The 10875-nt window shown below is 40.3% G+C and overlaps 2 protein-coding genes across 2 annotated transcripts; one reads left to right on the top strand and one right to left on the bottom strand.

Moving 5' to 3' along the window:
• Window positions 1-1586: 1586 nt before the first annotated feature.
• Window positions 1587-5855, bottom strand: thap12a (THAP domain containing 12a). Its single transcript, XM_030437965.1, has 5 exons — window positions 5664-5855; window positions 4499-4616; window positions 4188-4286; window positions 4038-4074; window positions 1587-3948 (listed from the first exon to the last, which is right to left on the bottom strand). Exons 1-5 carry the CDS (start codon window positions 5747-5749, stop codon window positions 2132-2134), a joined length of 2157 nt encoding a protein of 718 aa, XP_030293825.1. The 5' UTR covers window positions 5750-5855; the 3' UTR covers window positions 1587-2131.
• Window positions 5856-6755: 900 nt separating this feature from the next.
• LOC115594140 (cytoskeleton-associated protein 2) lies at window positions 6756-10812 on the top strand. Its single transcript, XM_030437968.1, has 7 exons — window positions 6756-6913; window positions 7215-7281; window positions 7407-8224; window positions 8339-8678; window positions 8769-8829; window positions 9852-10137; window positions 10292-10812. Exons 2-7 carry the CDS (start codon window positions 7246-7248, stop codon window positions 10554-10556), a joined length of 1806 nt encoding a protein of 601 aa, XP_030293828.1. The 5' UTR covers window positions 6756-6913; window positions 7215-7245; the 3' UTR covers window positions 10557-10812.
• Window positions 10813-10875: the final 63 nt, after the last annotated feature.

Here is a 10875-nt window from a genome sequence, read left to right on the forward strand (position 1 = left end):
ATTAGCTGCTTCCTCTTCACACTTTGTAAAATCAGATTTGATTCATGTTGTTCTCACTGTTGACCTCACATGTTTATATCAACCCTGCATGCACATACCTATCACCTATCATCACCTGGCACTACTGTATCTTTGCATTGTATATGTATTTTTTGTATTTTGTGCAATCTGTTAAATGATATATATGCTACCATGTGCCTTTGCAGAAAAGAACAATGAGTACACTGTTCGAAACATCCAGTGAGGAATAAGTGTATACTCAAAGATGTCTTTTTCTAATTAGAATATTTCAGATATAAAGGTTTTTAGAGGAGAAATGTCTTTATATAAACATGTGCTACATAAATAATTTCACCCTCTTACAATGACAAATGGAGAACATACAGGAGATGGCCTAAAGCGTTGTTGTTCCGAGCCGTGGAACTGGAACACATGATGAATGATAAATAGCATCATCTGTGTTATTGATCACAGCTGTGCTTTTCTTGTTATGATCATTAAAAATGTATACAGTGGAAATTCAGGCAACAATCAATCAGGTTAATAATTTGATAGCTTTATTGTATAAAAAGTAAGCTAAGGAACCCAAATTCTAGAAAATTATTTGTAAAACCTACAAGGCCTATTAGGCACATGTATTGAGTTATTCATTAGATGGATGATATAACAGCTGATCACGGCTCCCCTCTGACACATAGAAGGTTAACGCAATTCAAAAAATCTTTCAACTGGAGACAAACATCCTAAAGAAAAGGGACGGAGACCAGAAACCATTCAACTACAAAAATGTAACTTTGATCTTGGAGGCATGTTCATAAAAGTAATCTTAATATTGTCCACTGCAGATTATTTCTAGACTTAACATAAGAATATCACATTTCACTGATACCAAACACTGTACTGAAGTTTGTGTTTCTGAGCAGACATCGACTCAGCTTTTTAGTCATAAACATTAACTCCGTAATACAGACATAATACCTTACATGCAAGATGGATAGTCATCTTCATTCTACCCAACAATTGTGAGCCTTATTCACACTTATTTGTCATGATCTCCCACTCACAATGTAACAGAAAAAAACTCAAATAGAACTCAGTATTTAATTGTCACGGCACATCTCTAACACAGATATTTTAGGCACAGCCCAGAGATGCTTATTGCCCGTCATATTTACTTTGCACCAGTCATGGTTCTAAATCTCATTTGGAAGAAAAATAAAATCTGCTTAAATCCAGACAGAAATACAAATATACATTTCTAAATTAAAAATTGTCAGCAATCAAATTATAGCTAATAAACAGGGCAGGTAAAAAGAGATTTCATTGTCTTATCAAAGAAATAGTCTCATGTTTTTAAAGCTATTGTATATTGAAATCAGCCCTCTTTTGCTCAATACATCTTAGCCTTGATATTAATATTCAAAAATGTGAAATTATCCATTATTTTACTGGCACTGGCTGGTAAATGTCAGTTATTGGTATCGGCTGAAAAAAAATCCATGTTGTGCATCACAGCATCAGCATTTTGAGTTTTGCAGTAGACCATGTTTCAAAACAGATAGAGTAGAATGATGACCACAGAGATGTATTGAAACCAAGACACCAACTTTTTTATTAACTTACTCAGGAAGGAATTATAGCTTAGTCCCCCTTCTTCAATTTTTAAATGTCAGCACAACATTGGATGACAGTAATATGTAGCTCACATAACTAACTCACACTCATAAAACAAAACAATTTGCAACTTCTTTTCAACAAAGTAGATAATGAATGGTCTTTGATACGAGGCATCAGGACTCATTTCCAACCTGGGAAATTTAAAGCAGTCAATACTTTACCCAAAACACAACATGAAGACACCAAGAACACCTAAGAACAACAGCAAAAACAAAATTAATGTCTGGTATTTATTACTCAAATAATGTTACTTTGCAGTACAGTTTATGCTTCATTCACATTCTTTTAATTTTTTTAAAAAGCGTAAAAGAAGCTACTTCCATATGAACGCTATATAGTAAAAAATAAAACAAAGAAGAGGATGTTTATCTCTTCAAGATAACTCAGTCTGCATGACTCATTGACAAAGCTGTGGATCGTCTGTCTGTAAGCTTAGCTACCATCTCATAACTGACTATGACGCCTCCGCCCTGTCAGGGTATGTCTTCATGTAGACCTCCACTACTGCATCCAGATCATAGCCAACATCATAGTTAACGTTCAAAAGAGCGAGACTTTTTGATTTGAATCTCTCAGGCGTGTTCTCCATGTACATCTGGAAGCGCTTGTACGCCACATCAGAGCTGTCCTCCAGAGCCAAGGTGGGCAGGATGCCGATCAGTCTCAGAACCGCGAGCATGTTTGGGAAGAACTTCACGTCGGCCAGCTGCAGGGTTTCTTGGAGATTGGAGGGAAATGTTTCACCTTTGCCCTTTTTGCTATATTTAACCCACCAACAGTGCAGCTCGGCAGACAGGGTTCCTGCATTAGGGATGTCGTTTTTATACACTTGGATGCTCTCTTCCTCGGGTTCAGTAGACTTGTGCTGCTCTATGACAGCAGGGATCAGTGACAGACATCTCAGAGCCTTCAGGTGGTCCTCGCTGAAGAGTTCATTCAGTTCTTTGATGACATGGTTCACCACGGGAACAGACAGGTGCTCCTTGTAGTAACTCTCTGGTTGAATGGCTCCTGGTTCTGACTGATGCTTTCTCAAGAATGCTCGGGGAACCGTCACAGGGATCTCCATAGCTGTGGCTAGGTTAATGGCCTCATCGTTCCAGAACTCATTGTACACGTCAATGTTGTCCGACACTTCCTTCAGGGAGTGCAACACAGCTTTCAAACTGGTTGCGGCAAAGTAGGCATCAGCTGCTTTCCCTTGCACATTCTCTCCAAATGCTCGTGTCAGTGTCGTAATGTTTTTCAGGACAACCAGCGCCATGACAAACTCAAAATCAGCCAGTGCTTTAGAAATCTCTAAAGCGTTGTGTGTGACTTGATCATTCCACCTCATGTCCTCGTTGTCATGTACGCTGTCCACACAGAGTAGCAATGCCTCTAGGATTTCCATTGCGACCTCGAACGCATCATGCCGTCTGATCCAGTTGGTTTGACAGATCGTTTTCAGTTCCTTGGCTTTCTCCTCTTTGTCTGCATAGAAAACGGAAATGGCATGCTCCAACTCCAACTGCAGTACAGACGACTGACTGAAGAACAACTGAATCTTTTTCAAGGTTGACATGACAAGCTGAACCCCTGACAAAGCCATGCTGTTTGCCAGTGACACGTTCAATGTATAAGTAGATCTTAATGCAAGCACTGCCATGGGGTACTTCTCCATCAGTTTGGCAGCAAATGTTTTTATTTTACCAAGATGTATCCCAGAGCACGAATGGGCTTGACCTCTACACTGTTCCATATCCAAGCCCCATTTGTCAGTCAGTTCAGACAGCAGTTTCTCTGCTAAGGTCTCTCCGTCTCCTTCGAAGGACAACAATCCAAAGAACCTCTCCTGCTGGCAGTTAGCCTGGTCCACATAACGGAGAAAGACGGGGAGGTACCACTCTCCTGAGATCTGCACCAAATCATCAGTAAGTAATGAGAAAAAGCCATTTTGTTTGACTTCCTCCACCAGCTTACTGTGGATGCATTTCTCAAACACCTCAATCATCTGATTGAGCTGAGCTGAGGAGCAGCACTCCTTATTCTCATCGAACTTCGACTTAAGGACTTCATCTCCACTATTCATGCGGTATTCTAACAATGCCTGAAAGCTGCTGGACCCAAGACCATCCTGTTTATTCTCACTGGGTCCTGTCGGGGGAATGTTTTGCTCTCCCAACAGCGCAAGGACCTCAAATAATGACTTGAGATACTCTTTGACCCCATCTTCCTCTGGGGGTGCCTGGACGTCTTCCGTAGCGGTCTCTGCTTGAGACTTTTTGATTTCTAAAAGGGAAAAAGTGACAAGATAAAAATCACATTTTGGTGGGAGAGTCATTGACACGTAGTGAATTTGTGTGTGTTAATGTACTTACTCTTTCTGCCCTTACTCTCCATTTTATCATCTTTGGTCTACAAAAATAAACAGATGGAATAAAAAGGTGATTACCTAAAAACAACAACAAATTATTCCAATTATTATCCCATTATTATTTTTTTAAATTTTAAGATCATTTTATACCCACCGCCTCTTTACCACGCTTCACCTGCCCATTTTGAGGTTGGCTGGGAACATCAAAGATAGTTGGTACAGCATCATCCTTCAACACTGTGCTCTGAGCATCCTGAAACAGAGTCAGAGCATGTTCAGACTGAATCAAAAACTACAAATGTTGAATCTGTTTTAAACCTACATATTCCCTCTACATTACACTACAAACTGGCTTGAATTCAGTGTGTTGTACATTTTACTTGAAGATTGTCAGTTACTGAACTCTGGGTCACGCCTTCTTCTGCAGTTTCAAAAAACACACGTGCAACTCGAAAACACACTTACACGAAGAATTGAAGACGTTTCGAAATGTTTCCCACACAGTCTGTAGTATTTGAACAACTGGTCTGGTGATTTGTCTGCAAGGTCCTGCCTCTGGCATTTCTCGACCCACTTCTTAGACCTGAGAGGAGACGTTGAAATCAAAAAGAAAAACAAGTTTAAATGTCAACAGAAAATATGGCCTCGAGGTTCAGTCACGGTTTGGTGCTCTGTGACTTGAACAACCTGTCATAACATGCTGCACAAATTTCAAGTCCGAAATTATTGTAACATGACTGAGAATCTAATCGTGAACAAATAAATCAAAACAATACATTACATGTAGAAAACAATCCTATGAAATATCAACTGATAGGTATAGATATCATGATCAGGTGCAAACCACACCTCTAGCAGACAGTTGCACAAGTTTTAATCTTTAATGCAGCACAGCAGTTCTAACATGTTAGAATTAAAGTCACTCTCTTTTGTTTGAATTACAAATGCATGTCTCCCAAAACACAATGAATAGTCTGCGTATGAATACAGGTGCAGCAGTAAAGCTGGTATATCAACTAGTTAATTCACTTAATCAGTAACATAGCCAATGAACGTTTTGATAAAGGGTCTGTGCTAGTTACCCAATATATTCTACACAAAGGGCATTTTGAATTCTCAGGAAAAAAAACACAGGTTAAATGTAATTCGTTAATGATGGCTGAGTTCCATCAAGTGCCCAGTGATCATCTACGTTAATGCAGTCGTTCTTATGTTTTGAATTTACACCGGTGCGTGTCCCCTTGTGCCATGCAGGAATGTCTATGGTGCAAAAGGTCTATTCAAGATGATGCATTTATCTTTTCACCCAGCTTTGCCAAAATCACATGAACAATCTCTCAAAAGTCTGAGGATGGAAGCAGAGATCACGTTAAGCAGAAAGCAAGGGCGCGTCAATCTGTCAAACTTTTGAATTAAGTTCGTGTGTTAGGGTAAATACCCATTTACATTTCCCAACATGTTTAATAAAGGCGGAATTCAGACATTAAATATTGCAGAAGCAAAGGCTCGACCGTTCAGCCAAGTTACCCTTGCTTTAAAATGCACGCCTTGTTCTACAAATAAGAAACAAACTGTTCTGTGTAGCAGGGAGCTTCCTGTCCGCTTTAGCATCAGTGTTAGCATCAGTTACCTTTCTTGGTCATACGGAAACCTGAAGAGTGGCTGTGGCTCGAATTTGCCACTTGTACAGTTCGGCACGGCGCAGCGATTTTGCATTCTAAGTTTGTAGCATAAACTTATTCTGCTGAGAAATTCTTTCGAGGACAGTGAACTGTGTTGCTAACGCTAGTTAGCAGTCAAGTCCATTTGGATAACTTGATAACTTCCGATTTTTGCCTTCAAAATAAAATATTTCGTTTAAGACCCACGTGTTTTTTCAAAATAATATACGTTCAAAATGTCCCACTTTATTAATCGCACTCAAAAGCCCACAAAATGTCCTTGTGTCAACCATGCCATGTTAAGTTATATTGTCAAATATCATAAACATATACGATAACGTGACCACATAACAATCAACTACACAGTCATTCTCAGTACAGTTGTTTCTAAATGTCCACGATAAAAACAACTGTAATGCTGATTTTATTTTGAAGGCTTGCTTGTTGGTAAGATTGTGTTGAGCTTGATGCATTGTAAAACGTGCATCAACAGGCATCAAACCGCGCGCTTTGCTTTTCCCCCCCATAATCCTTTGCGCACTGTTCAAAGCCCAGACTCTGGGCCCCAGAGGTTGAATGCGATTTATTGAAAACGTATTGCTATGCGTATTGTGAAGTTAAAAAGTAAAAAATGACACACAACGTCGTTCATTATCGCGCGTATTGTTGTTGTCATCATTATCATAATCACTGAAACGCATGCATTTGGATTTTATGTTCCAGATGTATCACTGGGGAGATGATGACTGACAGATAGAACCCAGGTGTACAACAATAATTTGTACAGTCATAGCTGCTTGATATCAACCTCACATAATTATGTAATATTTAATGTCAGTAACTGTAACCTCAGAATTAACCACTGTTGACATGTTTTGTTTTTTTACAGTGGCTGTCAGGGCTGTGGTGGGCGTGTGGCTCTGTGCATGGGCCGGTAGAAGAGGAATCCTATTTGGGTTCAAACATTCAAACAGAAGAGGGTGACACGAGAGGGAGCGCAGAATGCAGCTCGTCGCCTTTATTTCTCGCTCTCAGTTTTGAAACACCCCATTGGTTGATTTATTTTCTCGCGAGAGTAGCAGGACCAATTGCAGCGTAGCAGCGCCAAGTCAAATCGGTTGGCATTTTCCGCAGAGAGGCAGGGGACACAGACGCGTTTTGCTTCAGAGTTGTTGCAGGTTCACTCTCCTCGTCTTGAGCAACAAATTACAGCAGTACGGTAAGTTGTGGTTTATTTGTGACTTTATCTAAAATGGGTCAGCGTACTTTAACCGAAATAATGCCCATTATATACAGCTGACGTGTAACGTCGCGCTAACACTAACGTTTATTCGTTGTTATCCCTAATGTCAGCTAACGTTTGTTACGCCCGACCAATCAATTTAAGACAACGCGTGTTAATATGAATGTCTGCTTGTTTTTCAACAACATAACGTGTCCAACTGCTTTAATATATTTAAATTTAGCACGAAAGACTACTGACATAAGTTATTCACTGCAGTCATTTGTTCGACTTCCAGAAACCAGATTGTACCTCGTTGAGGCTTCAGAATGGACGTTGCAGTCTCAAGACGGCACCACAACAAAGTAAGTTAACATTATCAAGTGAAGTACGTGTCCTGTTCTGTTGACATGCAACTATTTTTTACTCAGAACTCATTGTAATCCCAAATTCAGCCCACCTAATTGTCATTTTGTTGTAATTGTACTAGGGAAACAAGGAAAATGCTCAGCCATCGCATGGGAGCAAGTCCTTTATCAAAAGTGGTAAAACGGCCACTGTTCCCTTACAACTGAAAGGCAATGAAAAAGAAGAAACCATGGGAAAAAATGGTCCCCTTAAGGCCAAGGCCAAAAAGGCAGAAACAAGGGTTACATCTGGTGAGGCTCTGAAAAAGGTTGTGCAGAGAGATGGGAAAGGAGCTGTTTCTACAGGTGTCCAACAACGACAAACGCATAGCCGGTGCTTCCTCACAGAAAAGGCTGTGAAAGTCAAGAAAATAGCTGCAGAAGCTCCGAAGCCACCAGCTGCAGTGCCATTGGTTAAATCTGCCCCCGGCATGTACAAAGGCAAGATTGTGCAGTCAAAGATTGGATCCATTTGGAAGTCAAGTGCCACTCTGGGTGGGGCAGATCCGAAACCATCAGCTCCAAAAACAGAGAGCCAAAGGGTTGGGCATGTGACAAAAATTAGGTCAAACTCTGTTACTGACATTCCTGGCCATGGCACACAAAAACCCACACAGACGAGGTCCAAGTCGGTGTTGGATAGACCTGCTCAGATGCCCAAGCCCACTATCGCTAGCCATCCTCCTGCTGGATTTTACTCTGCCCGCCCTCCTGCCAGAACCGTCCCTGCAACACTCACCAGTACTAGCACCAGAAACGCTAATGTGGCTTTCACTAAGAGAAGTGGGACCCAGAACTCAAAGCCAAAGATCCCATTGACAGACAAGAATGTCAGCAAACCTCCTGTCACAAGCACCGTCAGCCAGTATAGATTTACCATGGAGAGTGCTGAGGAAAGAAGGTAACATTTGTGTGCTTCCCTTGTGTGCTTTTAATACATACATGCTTGATGTTTGCCTAGATGTTACTGTGCATCAGAAATGTTTAAATGTGTTTTTTTGTGTTTCCCCTGCAGAGCAAAACTGGCTGACTGGCTAGCTTCCAAGGGCAAAACTTTAAAGAATCCAGCCACGACCTCAGTAGCACCCCCAAAAACCAAAGTCTGTGCAAAACCTACAGCTGACCTCAAACCACAGTGTCAGCCAGCTGCACAGTGCAAACCTGAACCCGAACCCGAACCCAGTAGGGAAGCACACAAGCCTGACTCTGCTGCTGCTGCTGCTCTCTGTGCAGATACACAGGGAGCAGAACTGACAACACAGAGCCAGACCCCAGTGATGATGAACACTACCCTGGACCTGCTTGAGAACTCTGATGCAGATCTGCCTGTTATCCCACAGGAAGGAGTTGAAGATGTAAGGAAACAGACTTCTGTGGCATTTTAAAAATAAATATTACCTTCTCAGTGATGGATCATGTTCTCTTCTTTGTTTTCATTTCGGCAGATTGTTGTGAATCTGTGTGACGCTCTGGAAGCCCTGGCAACTCCCTCAAGCTGTAACAACGGTACGTTCAGTTATGTCTGTCCACTAGGGGTGGTTAATCAGCCCAATTTCCCGATTCGATTCCGATTATTGAAGTCTCGATTCGATTGCAAATCGATTTTCAATTATTAACGATTATTGATCTTCCATTTAACATCAGTCAGCTGCTGAATTATTTTACTTCTCTTGAGTAACACCTCACAGCACCTTCAATATTGTATAGTGTAACTGTAATATCAAAATTATTATTTTTTAATTTGTTTTAAAATGTAGTCTTTCACTGTTAAAAGAAAGTTGCCAAGCTCAGCAGCCGGACTCATGTTAGAAGCATTGTTGGTGACGAGAACCAGGGCGTATTTCTCTATTCCCCACTCGTCTGCCATTGCTTTGAGAAACTCACACATATTTTCACTTGTGTGGCTATCATAATGAGCTGTAACGGTCACATATGAGACTGTAGCTCTGGATGTCCAGGCATCACACGTTATTGCTACCCTGTGAGCAGAGTTGAGGGACACTTGCACGGAAAGGTTTGTCTCCTTGTAAAGATTTGGAATCGATTTTAAGTGTGAAAAAGCTCTGGGATGGAATAACATATCTTGGCTCCAGACTGTGGACCATGTAGCGGAAGCCAGTAAGAGGAGGACTCCAGTTTGTATTACTATTTAAAAAAAATAAAAAATTGTATACATATATTTTAAATCGATTTTTGGAAATGTAATAATCTAATCATAATCGTCAGTATTATAATCGCGATTAATCAATAATCGATTTTCTTCACCACCCCTACTTTCCACTATGATTTTCTTTAGAGTAGAGTGGTGCATTTTGTTGAGTTCACTGCAGTAAGGGTTTACTTAAAAAATAAGGCTGCAACCAGCACATGTTTGACATTTTTGGTTAAATCAGTTTTTAATGTGGCTGTCACCTAATGTTCTATTTATTGTCTAAGGATGAATAATAATTCTAATTGCCTTTTGTTATTGCAATGAATGGAGATACTTCTGTTCACACCAGCACTCCTGTCATTTTTGTTTCCATTAGAACTTTCACAGGTGACCGATGTGTGCAATGATGTTGAACTGATGGATGGCAAGCCAAAGGATGAATGTGAAAAAGAGGAGCTGAAGAATAAAATGTCTGAGGATGTCAGCGAAAAGCCAAAGGTTGAGCAAGTGAAGGATGAAGTAGAAGAAAATGATGATCAGGGAGTGGAGACAGATGATGAGGATGTAGAAAGTGATGATGAGTGTGTGATGGAGACCACACCAGAGATGGAGGATGCCTCAGTAGTGAAGTACAGTGTGAAGACCACACCATTCCTGCAAAGGTGAGTCCATCAAATGATAAATGCTGTACAATTTTTTTTTTTTATTAATTTTTTTAAATGCAGTTTTATTATTAAATTATTTCTTTACTAAATCATGAATTGAATAGTTGCAAAGTAATTTATGTAACAATTTTTATTAATATCCCTTGTTTAGTGTCAAGAAGACAATCGCAGAGGATGTCAGCAGGAGTGCATCCAGGAGAAAGAGCAACATCAAAGATCTGAAGTTTCTGACACCAGTGCGCCGTTCCTGCCGCATTGAGCGCAAATCCTCCCGCCTGCCCACGATGCTCCTCGACCATGATCCCTGCGTGTCGTCTCTGGCTGAGCTGGTGAAGCTGGATGACAGTCCCAATGCCTACATCTGTAGAAAAAATCCTGCTCTTATGGAAGATCTACCAGACCAGCCCAGACTGTGAGGAGGAGTTTGTTTGCATTTTTAAAAAAAAAAAACCTAATGGACACTTTTGTCACTTTTAAAATGGTTTTACTAATCTAAATGTATCACAGAAAATACTTAAGTGTTCTATCATTTTTTTTTTTTTGCAGGGGAGATTAAATTTGTTTGGTTACTCTTTTCTGTTCTGAATGTATATACTTTCCTCTAACACTCATTTTAATATTAAGTTGACATGTATTGCCAATTGCACTACAATAAAAAAAAAATAAATACTACCATATCTTAATGCTTTCATACTTAATTTTATCAATATGCAGTCTCTGAGGCTGATGTTGGGG

The sequence above is a fragment of the Sparus aurata genome, chromosome 13 (assembly GCF_900880675.1).
Source record: "Sparus aurata chromosome 13, fSpaAur1.1, whole genome shotgun sequence".
NCBI lineage: Eukaryota > Metazoa > Chordata > Actinopteri > Spariformes > Sparidae > Sparus > Sparus aurata.

Coding starts and splice junctions, on each gene's coding strand:
- LOC115594140 (XM_030437968.1), top strand. CDS start 7,246: ATGGACGTTGCAGTCTCAAGACGGCACCACAACAAA. Junction 8,225..8,338: donor GAGAGTGCTGAGGAAAGAAG/GTAACATTTGTG, acceptor TTTCCCCTGCAG/AGCAAAACTGGCTGACTGGC. Junction 10,138..10,291: donor ACCACACCATTCCTGCAAAG/GTGAGTCCATCA, acceptor TCCCTTGTTTAG/TGTCAAGAAGACAATCGCAG.
- thap12a (XM_030437965.1), bottom strand. CDS start 5,749: ATGCAAAATCGCTGCGCCGTGCCGAACTGTACAAGTGGCAAATTCGAG. Junction 4,617..5,663: donor TTTCCGTATGACCAAGAAAG/GTAACTGATGCT, acceptor GTCTCCTCTCAG/GTCTAAGAAGTGGGTCGAGA. Junction 4,287..4,498: donor AAACGTCTTCAATTCTTCGT/GTAAGTGTGTTT, acceptor ACTCTGTTTCAG/GATGCTCAGAGCACAGTGTT.